This window comes from Aplidium turbinatum, chromosome 5 (assembly GCF_918807975.1).
Source record: "Aplidium turbinatum chromosome 5, kaAplTurb1.1, whole genome shotgun sequence".
In the NCBI taxonomy this organism is placed as follows: domain Eukaryota; kingdom Metazoa; phylum Chordata; class Ascidiacea; order Aplousobranchia; family Polyclinidae; genus Aplidium; species Aplidium turbinatum.
In genome coordinates, this window is record NC_137476.1 from 36,804,991 (window position 1) to 36,825,705 (window position 20,715).

A 20,715-nucleotide genomic window follows, 5' to 3' on the forward strand; every position below is an offset into this window, starting at 1 on the left:
AGGAAAAATATAGAATAGTGGGATGAAACTTTGGAGGTTGCATCGAGTTGATCAGGAAATCATGTTTATCGATGAGTTAAAAGCAACGCGAGGTTGATCCGAGCAGGAAAGAGCAGCATATCAGGAGAAGGTAGTGCGTGATATTTTAAAATATTGAAATATGAAAATACAGATCCAGTGTTGTTAATGATATTACGTCATTGATAGATGATATGAGTCTATTCACGATATGCAATATATACTTAATTCATATATTGCTATTTTATTGATGATGATTGTATTCTTCATTGAGCTGCAGCATGCTGATGAAACAACAATTGAAGCGTTTAGAACGAAAAGTGACTAAGTCACAAAATACTAGTAAGGAGATATTGACATGTATAGTTTTCAATTGCATTGTAAAATCAAGATTTAAAAGATTTTTTTGTTTTTACCATATGTTAGTGTCTACAACCCCAACCTAGTTCTCATTGCACAATTAATTGATTTTTTAGTTGAACTTGTCAAAAAATATTGATAATATTCTTTTTTGGACTTATGCACTTTTCTTCAAAATTGCTGGACTTAGGCACTTTTAGACACAAATGATGGACTTAAGCACTTTTAAGTGTTCTATAGGCCTAACAAAATTTGCCATCTCTTAGGCTACTCCAGAGTCCAGATACTGCTGTAAAGTAAGCTATTTAAATATATTTCTTCAAACCTCGTACTAATATGACATTGGAATAATCTGCAAAGAATTATTTTGGGTTAGAAATATCTTGAAAAAATTAGGCTGGTAGCACATAATAACTGTTACTGGTAATTAATGGGGTAAAAAACAGGTAAAGTACAGAGACTTCCCCACCTTCATTGGCAATGTACAGTAGAATAATAATTGGGTTAGGCCTACTAGACTACATAATAATAATTGGGTGCACTCTCAAAACCTTCTTCCCTTCATTAGTAGTGTAGTATAGAAGTAAAGAAGACTGGTAGATAGGCTAGGACCTTTACAGAATAAGTTATAAAAATAATAGTCCAATCTAATAGGCTACTTAATCTTAGGTTAAGTGTAGGCTACTTCATTTCGTTATCTGCTGGCACCAACACTCCATCGAATAGCCTAATCATGTCCAATGAATATTGAAGTCTGCACTGCTAAACTTCTTGCAAACTGGACCTGTGGACTGCTGAATTTGATTCGAAAGCAGTAGGCCTATAAATACTACTGGTATTTGATCCTTATTTGCAAAATATCTAGCCTACAATTAAAAGCGGATAAAAACTCTACCGTTTTTAACACTACCAATGATCCTTATCCTTTACCTACCCTATCTAAACCAGAGGCAGTGTCCCAGTCTAAAGAACCGGTAACCAGCTAATGACTTTATATCCTCTAAAATGGAACCCGATCAAAAAGCAAAATAAAAATCATGTCACGTGGTTAAATGACTCGACGCTATTGGTCAGAACGGACTTAGCTACTTTTAGAAGAAAAAATTACCTTTCTGCTCAAAACCTATATTCGAAAATGATGGCTTAGCAACCTTTATAGCAAAATATGTTTGTGTCTGGTGACAAAGGACAATGAAAGCAATACGTTTTTGTACTTAACTCAATTCGAGTGAAAATGTGACTTAGTCACTTTTCGTTCTAAACGCTTCAATTGTTTACAGATAAATTTATAATGAAACAATTGATTTAACATTATATGACGTCACACAATTACTGGCGGGTTTTGAGGTGGTTTGCTGTCTTGCGCGCTCGGATGCTTACTGCAGAGCTTCTGCTGTTGGGGAATTGAGCTTCTGATTGCTGGAATCGTCTTTTCTATGACGTAGCCCCTCCACGAGTGAGCCCGGCGTTCCAAGCTTTCCAGACACGGAGGGAATCTTCGATTGAGAGGGAGGCCACTTTTCTAGCCACCTCTGCTACCCCACGAGCAGGAACACCTAAGGCCGCCAAAGCCCGAGAGCTCAACGGAGCATAGGTCCCGAGGGAGCCTACGACAAACGGAAGTGACAGGACGTCCCTGCAAGGGCGCTTCCTGTCTTCCAATATGTTTACACATACCTCGCCGTACTTGTCGTGTTTCCTGTCGGCGGCTTTTCGAAGGGAATCCGCGCCGTAGTCGAACGGGCAAGTGACGTCACATACAACCGTGACACCGTCAGGGCGTTGCAAGACAATGTCAGGGCGCAGATCAGCACCGCCCGCTTCCACGTGTTGTGGAACCGTACTATCTATGGTAAGCAAGGGTTGCCATTCGGCAGGTACATGCTTCACGATCTCCCACAATACTGAATTGTGTCGTTCCGTGACAACAGGCATCACGGTAGGGCAGTGGTTCAATATATGAGGAAGAGTCTCTTCCGCTTTCTCACACGCGCGACATATGGCAGGATTATAAGGGCGACCATGGCTTGGTTTTGATTTCAAGGGAAGTAGGTTTAGGCGAGCTTTATAAGCAAATGCACGGTTCGCGTGATCCAGGAGCTCCGGTCGCCGAGTCCAAGAATTCGAAAATCCGGTCAGACAGTGGGAACTGACCGTCTTGCCTTGGTCAGGTTTGGATTCCTACTGTCTCCTCCACCACAAGTCATTGTGTTGTTGGAGGGTCGGAACCACTTTTTTTCTTAGGGGAGGGGTGATTTTGGAGCTCCTCGCGGTCAACCCGAGACCGCCATCCGGGCGTGCGGACCAACGTACATTTAGACGACGGGTATCCGCCAGGACGCGGCCCCACAAGCTTTCGTCTGTTGGGCACGGTCGAGAACGGGTACCTTCAGGGGGGGGTGTCCTTATTCAAGTAACTGGCTAGCTGGCACGGAGTAGGATCTGGAGTGCCGAACCTCAGACTGGCACAACGCCTAAGCTGCCCGAAAGCGATGGCAGAGACACGGTCGTCAGGAGACGTCAGTACCTTAAAGGCCTGGGCTATCGAAAGCGTATCGCTTTCGCGACACAGATTCAACACACCACCCCCCCCCCAATGCAGGCTTAACGTAGCTCGACAGGTTTGAGTGGTTGTTCGTAATAAAGTTTGTGGATATCATTTGCCTGCTTCGAATGGCATAGCAACATTTTTCATAGAGTTTTGTTTGGTCATTATTCATTAGGTTCACGACTTTCGCTGTTTACTCCATTCCGACGTAAAATAATTTCATTTTCAAACATTTCTTTCTTGAAACCTCCAAAGAAAAGTTTCTTTTTTCTTTTGAGAAACAACCTCACTTTGAGTCACGTGTAAAACGTTTGTTTGAGCAGACATGTGGAGTTTGTTACGTTTCAAACTAAGTCAAGGCAACAAATTATGATTTCTTATTTGTTTGATCATGGGTATCGGCAGGGAAGGGGCACTTCCCCACCCCCTCTCCCAGGATTATGATTTTACATGTAATTTGCTCGCGAGAGTGCAATTTTCTAAAATTGGATTCGCCTTCCACGCAAGCACTTTATCATAAGGTTTTCAACCAACTCTACTTCAGTTTTTTGATTTCTCTAAATGGTTTTGCAGTTACATCATAAGTCAATAGTAATTTTTTTCACAATTTTTGCACCTCACCACTCAACGTTACTTTAAATTTAGAACTTTTCTTACCTATGTTGCAGCTTACAAGATGAATTTGGCTTCAAAAATTTTGCCCTCCCAACCCCGCTTCTCCCCTACCCCTGCATTTTTTCTGCCGACGCCCATGTTTGTGACGTATTTGGCTATTTATTACAGTCTAATTATTTTCAGGAAATTATAATTGCTTACGTTAAAGTATGATTCAATGAGGGCTATATGACACTTCAACAACATTAGAAACTGAAACAAATGGGGATACAACGTTGGAAGATGTTGAATCAACGTATAATAGAAAGATAAACATCAGCGATTTAAGCAATTAATGCTTATCTGGAGACCATTTAATGTCGTTTATTCAGTACTATTGCTTTGCTTGAACAGAAAAAAGCAGCGTATATATATGCGTTCACTTTCATTTACAAATCATTCATTGCAAAAAATTATTTTACTTGCAAATACTACCACAGTAACAATTTGAGGTCCCGTTCTAGGGATGCAACTATTTTTATTAAAGTAAATATACTTCTATACTCACAGCTCTTGGGTATCTAACACTCTAAAAGTGATGAATTTTCACACTGAGCTTCACAAGCGCAGTGAATACTGCATTTAAAGCCTTTCTTGGAGCAACCACAAGATGTGCATAAACGTTTAGCGCTCCTGCAATTGCGGCTAATTTCTTTCAGAAAGGTTTTGGGTGCACATTCATTATCTGCAATTATCGGGACCAGACCAGAATCTGTTTCCTTGTATCCATAGAAAGTAGGATTCAGCACAGTTTTAAAATGACGCCATGTTGTCACTTGATGATGCACACGAAGGCTGTGAAAGTAGTATGCTCTACTTGTTTGAGGCATTGTTTCAACTGATATATATTTTGAGGATACAGCGTAATGGTAGCGCAATAAATTCAAAGTATTCATGGAAAACACTTGCTTGTACAGAATTTGAGAGAATTCTTCTCCTATTCTGGAAAGGTCTTTTCTTTTAAAGCTTTCTTATTTCCGAAGGCGGCACATTTACATTGCACTTTGTCTCGACCTTTCAACATTTTAAAAACTTTTACTTTTCCCGTTTTGTAAAAGCAGAATTTTGTATCGCATCCAGAGAACGCGTGGCAAAATAGCAACGATCGGCACATATTTTCTCCGAGAGCAAGCTGAGCTTGACGAATGAAAATTTTTGCTTTAAAGTTTTCATATAAATGCTGTTTCCGCATGGTGCGTGGTAAAGCAAAAGGATAAGCATATCAGTATCATCAGCCATCACAGTTAGCCTATACTTCATCATAGGTTTCATGTTCTTCCAGGACCTTACGGACGATAGCAACATCAGCGTCTCTTTCTCCTTCGACCTTGTCCACAGTAATGCCATTATTATTAAGATTATTCTAGACTAAGTTTATAAATTTTTGCTTGTTAAGGTACGTTTATTTGATAAAAACACGGGTTTATTTGACGGGATGGGTGTGTTTAAGCAAATTGCTACGTCGGGACAAGATGTGGCCAGCTTTATGCGCTTTTGCTCTGCTCTTTTGGTTGTTTCTATATCACAATTGTCAAAAACAACGCTGATATTGGTGTATTTTCCCCGCGTAGAATATATTGAATGAACATTCCACATTGACTGCCGCGTCACCCATATATGGATGACGGCCTATGTTTCATTCAGGTTCGCGTCACCCATATATGGATGACGCTAAATGCAAACAGCAATGCATTTTTTTTTCTCTGGCCGTGGTGCTATTTTATGAAAATAGGCTTGGCAGTCAATGTGTTAAGCAAAATTTTGATAATCCCAACTTTTAGCCAAGGAAGGCGGTGAATGAGAGCACAGCCATCAAATACAATCGAAATACAAGATAATCGAGAATTAGTGCACATAATATCCTCATTTTGCAAGAATATGTATTTGAACAATGCAGATGTCTGAGATTTCCGCATACTTCCGTCATCTGAGAAAAGTGATGGTGGAACATTGGCAAGTTTATACGAAAATATGTCCGGTTCCAGTGGCCCATGCAAACAAGCTATAGACAGTAATCTGTGAAAGATTTCGGTGGATGACAGTTTATCTCTTCATCTCCACATTTTAAGGCTTTTCGCATCACGACGAAGGTACTTGCTTGGTCAGATCTTTTTAGCGAAATCTCTTTCAGTTTCTTTCCAAATATTTTGCGAATTATATCGTTACCAATAATTAAGGTGTTATCCACATTTACACGAGTATCAGCAATAATGCCCTGTTGAAACGTTGTAGCCTACAAATATTCTCCATCGTTTTTGGCAAAGATTTCGATGCATACACAGTTTTCCATAAATTATCTAAACCACTTCTTTCCATCAGTTTGCACCCTGCTCCGAGAAAGGACGTGAGTTGATGAAAACAACCAAGTCGTAAGTGAACATTTTTGAAAATACCAAAATTGTCTGTTTAATTTTGAATGCTCTGAAGTAGAGGGGTTGGTCAAACGTTAGAGGTGCACAACTTATGCTCATTTTTCTCGCTTTGTCTTGAACGAATATCATTGTACTGTAAACAGCTTCATCTGTTGCGAGATTAAGCACTATCATAGGATTAAATGATTCTGACGAAACCTGAAACTCACCTTTAACTACATTAGCCATGAACCCTTGCCATTGTACTGGTTTAGAATTGAATATGTTTGAACGCAGCCATAGAGTGTCAAGCAATTCATGGTGGGTAAATAACACCGGAGAGGCATTCAGCTGCTTGATTCGTGGGTCTTTCCTAGTAGGCTACCTGTCTCTGCAGCAGTATAGGCTAAGATTTGAATAAATTGCCAAAATTGCCTGATTCCAGTAGTCAGTTGCACTGACGTGTTGTTTTTCAATAACTAGTGGTCGAGTTGCCATTCTTGGTGTTTAACAATTTATAATGCCCATCACATGCGTTGTATCATGAGTTGTATCAACCCCCAAATCAAGCATGGAAAAGTGGTAAAAGCTGTTTTTTTATTTTGAGTGAAAAGTGTAGTTTATGACATTGTATTTGTAGTCTGCAAGATTTAGCAAGCTCTGGATTGATTTCCAACGTTTCAATACCGGGCTGCGGAAAGATTGGTGTACATGAGATTAATAATAATACTGAAGATTGCTTAAGGAAGTAATAGATTGCCAATGAACTATTTTAAGTTTGAAATTTTCAATTTGTTTGTCAGTTGGTTGCAATACTGCAAACTGGTTGTGTGTAGGCTATACTTTGACAACAACTAGTCAAAAACCAAGAACTAGATTGAATAATTGAATGTATTGAGAAGATCAACCGTGTCTGATTGACAAAACACAACAGTAAAAGTAGATTTTCATTAAACTTGATAATAATTCAACTTATTTATGAGGTAGCTTTTCAATACGTTTAGATGTAGATAGTTCCGAATTAAATAGCTCTGTGAGTGCCGGTAGTTTTCCTCGTCAAATCTACTTTAATTCATTATCAGTCGCCATCTCCGCTTGAACCAGATTGCTCATCAACGTGGGTGATATTCTTCCATGACACACGGTCTTGGATTGGTTCACCCAGTTGAGTTCGGTCTACGTCTAGATGATATCTTGCCATTGTTTTGGTTGTCTGCCATGTTTTCGCTTTCCTTTGACTTTTTCTTCTCTGCAGATTTTGCTGACTCCGTATTTTGACCTTTTAGTGTGGCCGAACAGTTCTAGAATTTTCGATTTTATTGTTGCTGTAATTGGATGTAGCTTTGTCGTTGTCAATAGATCTTCAATTTGCATGTGACCAAGTAGTATTTTTTTTGGTCATGCTTCCCACGATGTGATTTTAGAAAGTGGTGAGTTGTTTTTATTGTTATTGACATCTAATTTACGCATTCTAGACTGTATAGCACAACTGGTAAAACGCAAGTTCTTAAAGTATTTGAGCTTTGATTTAGATTGGAAGTAATTTATTGGAAGTAATTTTATTTTTTTATCTATTGGAAGTAATTTATTTTTTTTAGTTTTTTCAAATGCTGCCCAACATCAGCCAATTCGGTATTGAAGGCCTACTGGTAATTTCTCCATCGTTAGTGGCGGATAGTTTGTGGCCACTTGTGCTATTTGTTTTCTTATACAGTGAAATTTAGTGTATTGTTAATTTTATCGATTGTCATATATTTGGTTTTGAACAGATTTATTTGGAGGCCGAATTTAGCAGCGTTTTTTAACAGCACATTTAGGGATTTCTGTATTTTCAGTTTCGAGTTGTTGATGATGGCCATGTCGTCTGCATAGCCTACGTTGGATACGCCAATCGTGAATCCACTTGATTGATTAAATCTTTATCCTCGGACTGGGAAAAGTTTCTTACAGAGCTTAATCCTGGCAGTTTCGCATACTTGTAGAAGCTTTGAACCACTGACGCAGGCCCGGCCACCGAGATTGACAGAGTGAAGATTTCGATTGTTGAAGTCTTGTTGCCGACAATTATTCCATCTATTAGATGCAGCTGAATGAAGAGTAGTCCTTAACGTGCGTTGCTCAAGCCCACTTGTACACTCATTGTTCATTTCTGAGACTATTGCAGCAGCTACGATGATAACCGGATAGCGGACAGAACATGTCCTTGTTTAACACCTTTTAAGATTTCAATTAATCTGGTTGTTCTGTTGTTCGTTTTAATTAGTGCTTTTGAGTTACAATTTTATAAAAAAAAGAGGTGATGCTCTTGAACCATAGAATTGGGTATGGATTTAAATCGCCTTAAGTTGCTTTTAAAACGTTGATGTATTTTTGTTGAGGAAAGTTTCATGCAAGTGTTGCAAAAAGGTAAGATAATTTAACATTGTCAAAAGCCTTTTCAAGCAAAAGAAGATGCTGTGAACGGGGTTGTTGAATTCGATTAAATTTTATAATTTTTTCCACAGCTAGGATCTGTTCGACTGTTTCACTACCTGGATGATAAGTTGATTGTGTAGGAGAGAAAGATGCATATAGATCATTTTTAAGCGTGTAGCAATAGTAGTGATGAAGAGTTTGTAATACATACTGTACGACTGAGTAAATTTATTGAAAAGCAGTTGCTGCAGTCGAATCTATTGTCTTTCTTGTAGCCTAGATATTAGGCCTAGAACTTCTTTGAATTTGCTGGAAATCTTTTCGTCTCTAAAATAAGGTTGAAGAGGTAAAGCAAAGCTTTGTTTAGAGGTTTTCTGAAGTATTCTTTCTGATTTGAGATATTCAGAGTAAATACCGTAAATATCTGGACATTTGTCTCACTTCAAATTATTCATAGCACTACAGTAAAATAGGTAATAGTCATCGATGTGTATCTGTTGTGGTATAGGGCAGGCGCGTCTATAAAGAAAACCAGGTGGTCGCATAGGGCGCAGTCTTCAAGGGGGCCCAAAATATTAATTTTGTTTTCAAATTTTTTAAAAAACCTTTTTTTTTTCGTTAAATAAAGATGTCTTTATGTTTCCAATATAGTCGCACGAGTTGCAGGCCTATGCTTTACAAGGTAACAAATAAAAAAATGGCTCTGATGCTTTGAAACCGCAAGTTTAACGAAGTCATCTGGAAATACGGACTTGTAATTGCAGAGCGGTCGCAAGAGCTTAGAAATTGTTGTAACTTTTGCAAAACATTAATGAAATAAAGCAGGCACGTTGAGGCCAATGAGTTGAGCTGTCAATTAACAGTAGGCTAATAACTACAAAATTTGATAATCTATGACACCTGAAGATGTGCTATCGTTTTTGCTGCAATAAAATCGTTTAGACAATATACCAAATGCTTCAATGATTTTTAAATTTCACTGACGCTTCCAGCATCCGTGGCAAGCGCTGAGCGGAGATTTTCAAAACTAAAACGCATCAAACGACTTTATGCTCTAAAAGGGTTCAGGATAGGCTGTCTAGTCACGAAATCGATTCTTTTTTGCATTGATTGCAGATGTTGAGTCAATGTAAAAAAAGAACTGATTTGCTGTCTAAATAATATAATACAGTAGTTACTATGAGGGTCTCTGAGATAACAAGTTGGGCCCGGTACATCGTGTAGCCTATATCTGAACCTTCTCTAAAAAAGTTTTTTTCCAAGGAAAAGTAAAGTGTTTGTTTTATAATGATGGACATCTCAATCATGAGAGTACAAAAATAAGAGCAAAAATGAGGACATTTATAAAAATATCTTGGATCTTTCAACAAGTTTCTTGGTAGCCTATTTGATATGCTCTCCTACGATTTAACAAAGTATGACGCGTTTGGTTTTACACGTTTTGAAAACAATAGCCTATAGTATGCTTTTTTAAGAATTTAGTTTACCAACGCAAAAGTAATATGAACAACGTTTCACAAAAAAGCCAGTTTTGTTCGTCTGCTACATTCTGGTGGCCTACAGAAAAAATTAGGTATATTCTCAACTCCGTAAACCAGTGGTTCCCAACCTTTTTCATCCGGTGAACCCTTTTAGTCGATATTCAAATCTAAATTCCCCCCTATAAATTTAGTTTGTTAAAAACTGGTTTACATTAATATTTTAATCTAAGTCTTGGAAAATAAACTAAATTTTCGCTAGTAATAAGCTTTTCAACCTGTACGCCTAATATTCCTTTTAATACTAAAATAATTTAATTAATGAAGAACGGTGGATCGGTCCTGGCTCCACTTCTTTTCAACATCTACACCCACGACCTGCCAACTACGGTCTCCGCAAAATACGCTTATGCGGACGACCTGGCAATTCTCCACTCGACAAAGTCGTGGGAAAATCTAGAAGACACATTGAGCCAGGACATGAAAGCTCTCTTAGCATATCTCCAAAGCTGGCGACTGAAACTTAGCGAAACCAAAACTGTGGCAGCAGCTTTCCACCTCCACAATCGGGAAGCTGATCGTGAGCTGCATGTCCAGAACAACGGAAAATCTCTGCCCTTCTGCCCTGAACCAAGATATCTTGTGGTGACACTGGACAGATCGCTCACATACCGCCACCATTTGGTGTCACTGCGCAAGAAACTGACATCCCGCGCTGCGCTACTCAAGCGCTTGGCAGGCTCTAGCTGGGGGGTGAGGGCTGACACTTTGCGTATAGCAGCCTTAGCGCTTGTCTACTCTTCAGTAGAGTACTGTGCACCTGTTTGGTGCAGCAGTGCTCACTGCCATAACATCAACACTGCCATAAACAGCGCCCTGCGCACAGTGACAGGATGCCTGCGTCCCACACCATTGGACAATCTCCCCATTCTTGCTGGCATTCAACCGCTGAGCTTCGTCGCAAAGAAGCCACTCTGTCCCTCGGTCGACGGGCACTGGAACCTAAGCACTTTCTCCACCATAAAATCTTTGCTCTCTCAAACGAGCACCCCAGTCGACTTAAAGTGCCCCTGACAGGTTGGATCCAAGTATAGTAACTTTTTAAAGCATTTCCCTGCACAGAATCATACTTAGCGAACTTTTTAATCTTAACCTCGTAGCTCGACTGGTTAAGGCGTAATTTACATCAAACGACGGCTCCGCAGCGCCACCACAGGCGAAACTCCATATTTCACTGCTCTGGGACGACTTTGGTGGTATTACGTCATTGTAAGTCGGCGTTCTTAGCGACGGATGAAACATACGTTTCCGAGATGTGATTGCTGGATCACAGTTTAGTCGGAGTTGGTACAAGCGGTTGCTTTTTTCAAAGATCTGTTGTTTTGTACAGTTTAATAAAACTGTACTGGATACGATCCTACAAAACTTAAAATATACTTGAAGTGAAAAATGAAGAAATTGTACGAATCATCATTCATATTTAATTCATCATCACTATTCATAATAAATAAAAGTTCTCTCTCTCTCTCTCTCTCTCTCATAATGTGCCCTCAGTACGTACATAGCAGAGTCTATACATGTAAAAGCCTAGTTTACCTGTACAAGGGTACGTTTTTGTAAACGTTGTTGTTTAGAAGTGCTGAAATCATCATCAGCAACTGGTTGCAGCTTTGCTGTTATAGATGGTAGCCTATGGCAGATTCCTTCAAAATGTAAAGTTTGCTCAAGCCCATTTTTACTTGAGTGGTATTAACAAAATCATCTTCAGTGAAGTGAAGAGAACAGATATGACTAGTTTTGTATGGCCCATCCTACTTTCGAACACTCGAAGAAAAGTTCGCCCATTTTCTTCTCAGCACCTTGTTTTGTGGGAAAACGTGAAAAGAAAGCACACAGTCTTTGTCACTGACACTGTCACATATTTATTTATTATTTATTTGCGTCAGACAAAGCTGTCCACATCGAAAACAAAACAACGAAATACTGTAATACACAAACTGAAAATGCACAAAGATCACAGAGAGCCACCTTGGATGCTGTCGGTTTAAAAGCTCACTAAATAGGCTATCTACTGTCACAAATTTACATATAATGAGCATTGGAAGAATTGAAAGCATTCAGAACGATAAAAATAATCAGATGACATCATATCTGATACAAAGCGATTTGAGGAGTGTATGCAATCGGTTGATAAACGAAAACATGTTTTTTCCTCAATAAAGCATCAAACGTAGTTACATTATTCATTACTTGATATTCACGGGCACTGACCTAACGAGGCAAATTGTGCAATATTCTGAAAGAGTCATTGTAAGCAACACGTAATCGTTTTATACTAGAAGATCTAAACTTGTTCCACAACTGGGATAAGTAAAACGACATACAATAAGAACGAAATAAACTGTTTTTTTACAGCGGGTGAGCATTTAGAAAAATTGAGATTTTGCATTATTTGCAGCACAGTACTGAGAGCGTACTTGCCTTGAAATATAATTTTCATCTGAGAACTATCAATAAATACACCCAGATATTTTACAGAGTCTGTGAACACAATTTCAGATTTACCTAGATGTAGCAGAGGAGCACGTAAAAGATAAAAGTTTTTTGGGGAGAATAACATACCAAATGACTTTTTAGAATTGAAAGTAATTTCATGTTCAACAGCATACTTGTGGCAAACATCTAACAAATTTTGTAAGTCACACAAACTAGGCGAGATGCAGCAAATGTCATCAGGAAACATAATATGATTTAGACAAGAGTTGCCAACATAGCAACCAACTTTTGTTTTATTGAGATAAGAAAGCTGATCAATATATACGGCAAAAAGATAGGGGCTTAACACCCCACCTTGTCAGACTCCGCTGGACACAGTAAATGATTGGCACAGGTGACCTTCCCACCTCACTTGCATGGTTTTTTTACTATAAAGGCACAAAGGTCACCAGTATTCCAATAAGCAAAAAAAAATAGATAGGCAGTAGGCACATTACGTGTGATAAGCGTTTTAAACAATAAATGATGATTGACTTTGTCAAAGGCTTTTGAAGCATCCAAAAAGACAGAATATACAGGAGTGTCATGACTGATATAAGAGGACACTGGTTGTTTTATTAAAAAACACTCATTTCAGTACTATGACCAGACTTAAACCCAAATTGATTGTCATTGGTATTCCAGAAAGGCAATAGATGATTCACATAAAACGTTCAAACAGTTTTGAGATTACTGTGGCTAGAGCAATAAGTCTATAGTTACCTGAATCTTGAATGTCGCCATTCAAATTCTTTACAATCTGGACTAAGACAGTGTTCAAGCAAGAATTTGGTACAGTGCCATGACTAAGACACATATTAAAAAGTAGGCTACACTAATATAAAAACAAATAATCAGCATAAACAATATGTTCAGCTGAAATTTTGTCAGCACCAGCAGCGCGGTTTATGGCAGTTTGACAAGCAAGGAACCAATTGTGTCCATGTTACAACAAAAGTTGTAATATTTATCCCTAGAAGAAATATATACATGAGTTAACAAATTCTTTTTCAGTGTTGGTTTTGCTAGAATTTAGCAAGGAGCTGTAATGATGTTTTCACATCTCAGCAATTGCTTCAGGACCTTGTGCTCCACCAACATTTACAGGAAGAGAACTCTTTTTGCAAGTAGACTTTTTTACTTTCTGCCAAAATGACCTATGTGACATGTGAGCTATCCAAGTTGAGTGCTGAGGCAAGCACATTTGCTCTATGTTGTTCAGAGGCATGATTACAACGGTGAAAGGCTTTTTTAAACTCCTTTCGTTTGCTCTGCATGAACTCATATAGGTAACCATTTAACTGTTTCCCATTTTTCACCTACATGATGTAACTTTCTCTGGCAGTAGCATGAGCTTGCTTAACATGATTATTCCATGGACTTCTAAATAGTAGCACCTGGACTGGACACGCAGTGACCAACATGAGGCCAAACAGTTGGTACAACGGTTGACCAACAGTGGGCCAACAGCCAAGTAACTAACCCTGTTGGCCCACTGTTGGCCAACTGTTGTACCAACTGTTAGGCCACATGTTGGCCACTGCGTGTCCAGTCCAGGTGCTACTATTTAGAAGTCCATGATTATTCCAACCAGGAACAGAAAATATGTTACATTTCTTCTTTACACCAACAAAGATTTTATCAGAAGCTGCTTTGAGAGCATCAGTTATAATATTATAGAAAGAGTCTATTGAGGCAACATGAGAAGCATCTGAACAATGAGAATTATTGCATTTAATACTTTCAGTTGGCAAGGAAATTTGGGATAGATATTTTTAAATACAACAATACACATGAACAGCAATTTTTAAGCATTGCCTCAACCATAAATTAAAGGTAGCCTACTGTTTGTGAGATACTGTTGTTACACTGCAAATGGCTATAGCCAGATTAGGACAAATAAAAAAGTATCAAAATTGTAGCCCTATGAAACTGCAATTTCAATTGAATTGAGATGCTGTTTGATAAAAATAAACTCAACCTATTTGATCAAAACCTGGTAGTAATAGTAAGTTCACTTTTCTATTTCGGTAATTCTTAATTTGCACATGCTTCAGACCAACAGAGCCCCACACATTCACGTTTTGCAGTAGCCGTACTATACCTAACCAAGTCACCACCCAGACAGCAAAATCCGTCATTTTTACATTGCTGTGACGTCTGCGGACATTGAACCAATGTAAAAATGACAGATTTTGCTGTCTGGGCAGTCATCACAGATTGTATCCTTCCAGCTTACGGTGACGTCACAGCGATGTTGCCGTTTTATTTTCGCAATAAAATGAGTGTCAGAATCGCCGATGTCAACGAAAGTTTGCAAGCGTGTAACTTAGTAGCCTGTTGATATTTTTTACAATTTTCTGGTCAGGGAAGTTTTTTAGTGTCACCTTTTTGGTATCTTAGGTAAATTTCGCAAATTTATTTACCTGTCAGGGGCACTTTAAGTCAAGACACCCATTCGTGCCACCCGCTCAACTTCTTATCAACGAAGCTGATGTACAAGACATCTCTGCGGCTACTTGAGAGGACCACAAATGGAGTTCTGAATGGAAGACAACCGCCACCAGACTCCATTCGTTCATTCCCGACGCCGACGCACGCCCCATCGGCCTAATACTACAAAGACAGGCATGGGTGCGCCTCAACCGTCTCCGTACGGGCGTCGGGCTTTTCCGCTCAACCATGCACCAATGGGGAATGGCCTCTTCCTCCTCCTGTGAATGTGGTGTCGAGGAACAGACCGCAGACTACATTATCAATGACTGTTCCATCTTCAAGCCACCTAACGGAGTGGAAGGTCTGCGTGTCATGGATGATGAAACCAAAGACTGGTTGCTCTCTAGTAGCCTTCCGGTGTAGTCCGGGAACATCGTGAATCTGGGGTTGTAAAAGGATAGACCCTCGGCCTCAGAGGCTCACACGACGACGACGACGATGGTGCTGAAACGTATTTTATTCAAACAATACACTCAAAATATAAGAGTCAATGCATTTAACAGTCTGTGTGAAGCTTGTGATTTTTTGTTTCGACAACTCATGAATGTGGTGGAAGAGTAGCCTATTGGAAAGAGCACAACGAATATCATTCTCCACGTCTAATCTGTTTCTCTGTTTTGTTTTCATTTCCAAGAGTTGAAAAATCTGATTCGCATAGATAAGTGGAAGCAAACGGAAGGATACTTCAAATAGCTTTCTCTGCCACTATGGCAGTGGTTCTCAAAGGGGGCGGTACCGCCCTCCAGGGGGCGTTTTGATTTTGCAGGGGAGTGTTATGATTACTTCGGATTAAAGGGGGCGTTTTGATTACTAGGGGGCATTCTGGTTTAACCCATCTACCGTCCAGCGTAACGATTTCGTCAAAGAGCTCGTATCTTCGTAGTAGCATTTCTTACCTTATGCCTGGTGGAAAAGGGATTCAGCTGTGTTGTTCTGCTACATACCAAACAGCGAAACTCACTTGACATATCCGTAAGAGGTGATCTTCGATTGTTTCTCACTGGCTTTACACCGGATGTGAAGAAACTGGCACTTTCTCACCAAGCCCAAGGTTCACACTGACTACCAGTAGGCCTATACTGTTTTCATGCTCGCAAATATATATTTGCTTTTCATCAAATATATATAGTTAGCCTAATAGTCTCTGAAACCGTTACAGCCTGTTTCACCCTAAAAGGGGATCATGAAAAGGTCCTTATTCTAATAGAAATAGAATTCTACTGGAATAAGGACCTTCTGATAATCCCCCTTTTAGAGTAAAACAGGCTGTAAGGGTTTTAGAGACTGGTAACTAACTAGCCTATATTTGATGTAATTCGCTCTCCTTGGCTTTTTGCTTGGCATTGAGCACTTTTTGTAGTATTAATAATATTTCTTGTCTTATATTCGCTTTTCATAATTAATCGTTTTTGTTTGGGGGGGAGGGGGCGGTAAAATTTTGCCAGCTCATAAAGGGGGCGTTGGGCCAAAAAAGGTTGAGAAACACTGCACTATGGGATAGGAATTACACACTAATGGCCAAAATCCAGTGATTGATTTTTCTCTGAATAAGTCTCTTGAACAAGAATTCGTTTTGAGTTCTAAAAATTCATCCTGCAATTTATCGTGAAGTTTTTCCATCAACAATGTGAATGAAATCAAGCTCATCGTCATAAACTTCAGGAATATATCCTATGAATTCTAGTTCTAATGCTGTGAGATGTTGCAAAATCAATTTTTTGCCAACTCTGGAAGAACCTATTCCTTGCGGTCAGCAACCAGCACTGATAATTCTTTAAACATGATAAATGTTCAATTGTTCCAAACTGAAACAACAAATTCCAATTATATTTAAACGTCAAAAAATAATTTAACTTCTTTTCTGAGCTCAAACATTCGCTTGGTTACATTTCCTCTTGAAAGACATCGAGTATTTGAATCAAAAAGAAGTAGGCCTACGTGATGGTCTGCATCCATGTCAGTGCACAGTTGCTTAAACAATTGGGAGTTAATGAAATAATAATTTCCTCTTTAACGCCCTAGGTGGGCCAACTTACTAGGCTTAAAACAGTTTACAATCCTAAAATGAAATTCCCCCCTGAAAATTCCAAAATTCCCCCTAGTGGGGAATTCCCCTCCGGTTGGGAACCACTGCTGTAAGCTAAAGCAAGCCAACTACACAAAAAAAAGTTTTCTTTACAACTTAAGTTATTATTATTCGTCGCTCAATTAGAAATTTATGAATAGAAAGGTTGCCATGATCTAGGCTCTGGGCTTTGCAGAAGTTAAAATAGGTTCATGTACAAACAATCAGTTCAGTTCAGTTGTTTTTTATTTCTGACCATCATATCAAAAACAATACACGTCAACATAGCAAAGGTCGTGAAAAAGGTAGAAGCGACAAAACGCGAACGTTAAAACGTGCTTGTGACCGAAGTAAGTTATTGAGTTGAGAAATTTGGCACGGTCGCAACATCTTCAGAAAAATTGAAGATATAAAGGGAAAATAAAAAAAGAAACTGTTACAAAAAAAAATAAATAAACAACATATATTTAGGCTATAGCTTTATTAGCCCAAATAGTTTTAGCTGATATATTTAAGATTTGTATGGACAGTTGCTATGAAGATCTGCCATGGTGCGTTATCAAGAGTACTGATGGTCGTGAGGGGAACACGTCTTGATGCGGTTAGCTCATAGCAAAGAAGAGCAAGGCAGGTAAAGAAAACCCCAAAAAGAAATCCTACCAAGGGCAAAGCCATTTCAAGCGCAACGCACCAGGCCTTGCACGACTCACAAAATAGATACAACTTGGCGATACGAATCAATGACGAAAACAAATAAAACAAACTAGCAAAAACAACATCATCATCTTGCGGAAATTCAATTATACCCAGAGAAGTTATGTCTTGAAGATATCAAGCGTGCTTTGATATAAAGTTGCGTTGAGAAAGCGATAATTTTATACCACAGTCAGCTAAACTCGTCACTTCCACACCGATCCAACGTTAGCAAACGTTGAATTAATGCAAAAATGACAGGCATCGCTAGCTGAGATGTAGTAGTGGTATGTCACAGTAATATGAGAAATTTGGGTTGCCGTATGTTTTACACGTTAAACCATAATAGAAGTGAAAAAAATCCACATATTACGTTAGAAAAAATAGATAAACAAACAGACAATAGCATGACGATCCAGTCCAAGATATTGATATAAAACAACTGGTTGGAGCACATGGCCACCGCTTCACCGAAAGATGGCGATTGGTCAAAGAGGATGGAAAAACTTATGCAGACTCTGAAGAACTTCTGTGGACAAAAAACACAAGAACCAGAAAGCCAGTAAGAGTATTTACAACCTTACTATTTTTGCTAATAAACCTACACACATTAGTCTATTATTGCTGGGCAAAAAAAAAATATTAGTACGTTTGGTGTATGTAAAACTTAGATAGGATTATTTCAAGAAAGATTTAGCTTGTTCATTTTTGATTTAAAGCCTGTTACAGTTTTACATTCATTTCTTATAGTAGTTGTAAGCTTGTTCCAAACTGTTGGCCCCATGTACCGTATTGATTGTTTGCAAGTGTTAATTCTGCAATATATAGGAATATAAGGAGAATTACTTCTTGTTGTTAGGCTGCTTGATTGTTTACACATAATTATATCATTGAATGTTGTGGGAAGTAGATTTTTTGAATATTTAAACATGAAAGTTGCAATCTCTCTAATTTTCATGTGGTAAATTGATTTTAGATTATTGAGTTCCATTACACCTTTTATGCTTTCTCTGCGGTCAATGTCAAATACAATACGAAGAAAGTTATTGCATGTACGTTTGCAGCTTTAACAATAATGTACAATCCTACGCGAATAGTGGAAAAGCTTGGCTTTATCGCATTTTAATTACAAAAATAGCTTTATTTCATTGTAATGAAATTGCAGACTATGAGACTTGACCACTTCTGGAAAGTTTTCCATCGTTTTAATATTTTGTATTGTGGACAGTTTGGTGAGTAGCCTATTGAGTTGCTGAGTACTTGAGGAAGTAGCCTAATAGGTTGGCGATGACGAGTTTTAATTTGATATTTTCAAATCGAAGATGTGAAAACGAAAAGTAGGCTACCTAAGTCACTTTGAGATATCGGCTATTAAAGTTATTATTATATTTCCTGAAAGATATGAAAAGCAGTTTTTGCTTTTTTTGGTATATTTCTGTGCGTTGTCTCGTGACGATTGAGCCTACTTAGGATCCGCCTCTGGCTTGTTGCTGTTTTTGAGAAATTTAACAAAAAAATATAGACTAAAGTATTTTTTGCGTAAGTGCGAATTTAAAATAACGTGTAGGCTAGTGCTTTGCATTCCACTTAGATAATTTTTGATAACATTTAGTGCCATATACACTAGGTATACTTTGTTTAGAAACTTCCATTACCTATGATCATAAAGACGTTTTGCAAACATTCCCGGTTTCGCATAAACTAGTTTGAAATCTTTTTGTAATTTGTTTTTTACTTTAAGATTTCCAGAAACAGTCGCACAATCTACTAAACATTATTTAGCACCAAACTTAAGTATAGTAGGCATCCTTCCATCTTTTCAGATGATAGCACTCTGGGTACGGCAGCTTCTCATGTGGCTCTGAAGTCCAATCCTGGCGTGGCAGTCTCGTCCACAGTTTGGACATATGAAATCAGAGGAGTTCTGAGGCTGCTGTCTCTCTTTTCTTCTTTGTCTTCTTTCCTCTAGTTGCTTCCTCCGCCTCGACTGACCCTTTGCTAGACCCGCACTGACTTCGTAGCGCCATCTGTTGCGATTTGCTACGATCAGTTCCCAGCTGGCAGGGTATATGTCAGTCTGCTTCAGGTCTCGTTTGCAAACGTCTCTGTAACGCAGTGCGGGTCGTCCTACTGGGCGTTTCCCTGTGGCAAGTTCACTGTACAGAATGTCCTTTGGAATGCGCCCATCCTTCATTCTGGATACATGCCCCAACCAGCGTAGACGTCGCTGGCAGAGGAGAAGGTGTATGCTCAGGGAGCAAGAACGTTCCAGAACAGTGGTGTTGGGTATTCTGTCCTTCCAGGAAATACCAAGAATGCGCCTCAAGCAACGAAGGTGAAAGCTTTCAAGGCGGTTTTCTTGTCTGGCGTAAGTGGTCCAGGACTCACTACCGTACAGCAGAGTACTAAGAACACACGCACGGTACACTTTGAGTTTTGTGTTAAGTGTCAAAAGATTATTGTCCCACACTCTCCTCCCGAGTTGAGTCATCATTCCTGCAGCCCTGGCTATCCGTCTGTCGATTTCCTTATCTAAGGACAGGTTGCTGGTGACCGTTGAACCAAGGTAGGTGAAGTGATCTGTCACTTCGAGCACTTCTGGTCCTATGGCGATGACAGGTGGCTTGGGGACATCTTGGCCCATGACTACTGTTTTCTTGATGCTGATGGTCAGTGCGAATTCCCTACAGGCGTGTGCAAACTGGTTGAGCAACTGCTGCAGCTCGTGCTCGGCGTGTGCTGACAGTGCTGCGTCGTCGGCAAACAGCAGTTCTCTGATCAGCACTGTGCGAACCTTCGTCTTGGCTCTCAGTCGGGCCAGGTTGAACAGTTTCCCATCACTGCGGGTGTGTAGGTGGACACCTTGTGTGGAGTGACCGAAAGCAAACTTCAGTAACAGAGAGAAGAAAATCCCAAACAAAGTCGGCGCAAGGACACATCCTTGTTTCACACCAGACCGAATTGCAAAGGGTTCAGAGGCCTCCCCGTCGTAACTGACCACACCCTGCATGTCCTTGTGGAAGGAGATGATGATGCTAAGGAGATGATGATGCTAAGCAGCTGTGGAGAACAGCCAATCTTCTGCAGTAGCTGAAACAAGCC

The 20,715-nt window shown here is 39.4% G+C and overlaps 1 protein-coding gene across 1 annotated transcript in view; it reads right to left on the reverse strand.

Moving 5' to 3' along the window:
- LOC145771231 (uncharacterized) overlaps positions 1-20,715 on the reverse strand; it is a 35,982-nt gene that overhangs the window by 14,614 nt on the left and 653 nt on the right. The window contains exon 2 of the mRNA XM_082582964.1: positions 19,606-20,648. Within this exon, the coding sequence (XP_082439090.1) occupies positions 19,606-20,648 (1,043 nt within the window). The remainder of the gene's footprint in view (positions 1-19,605; positions 20,649-20,715) is intronic.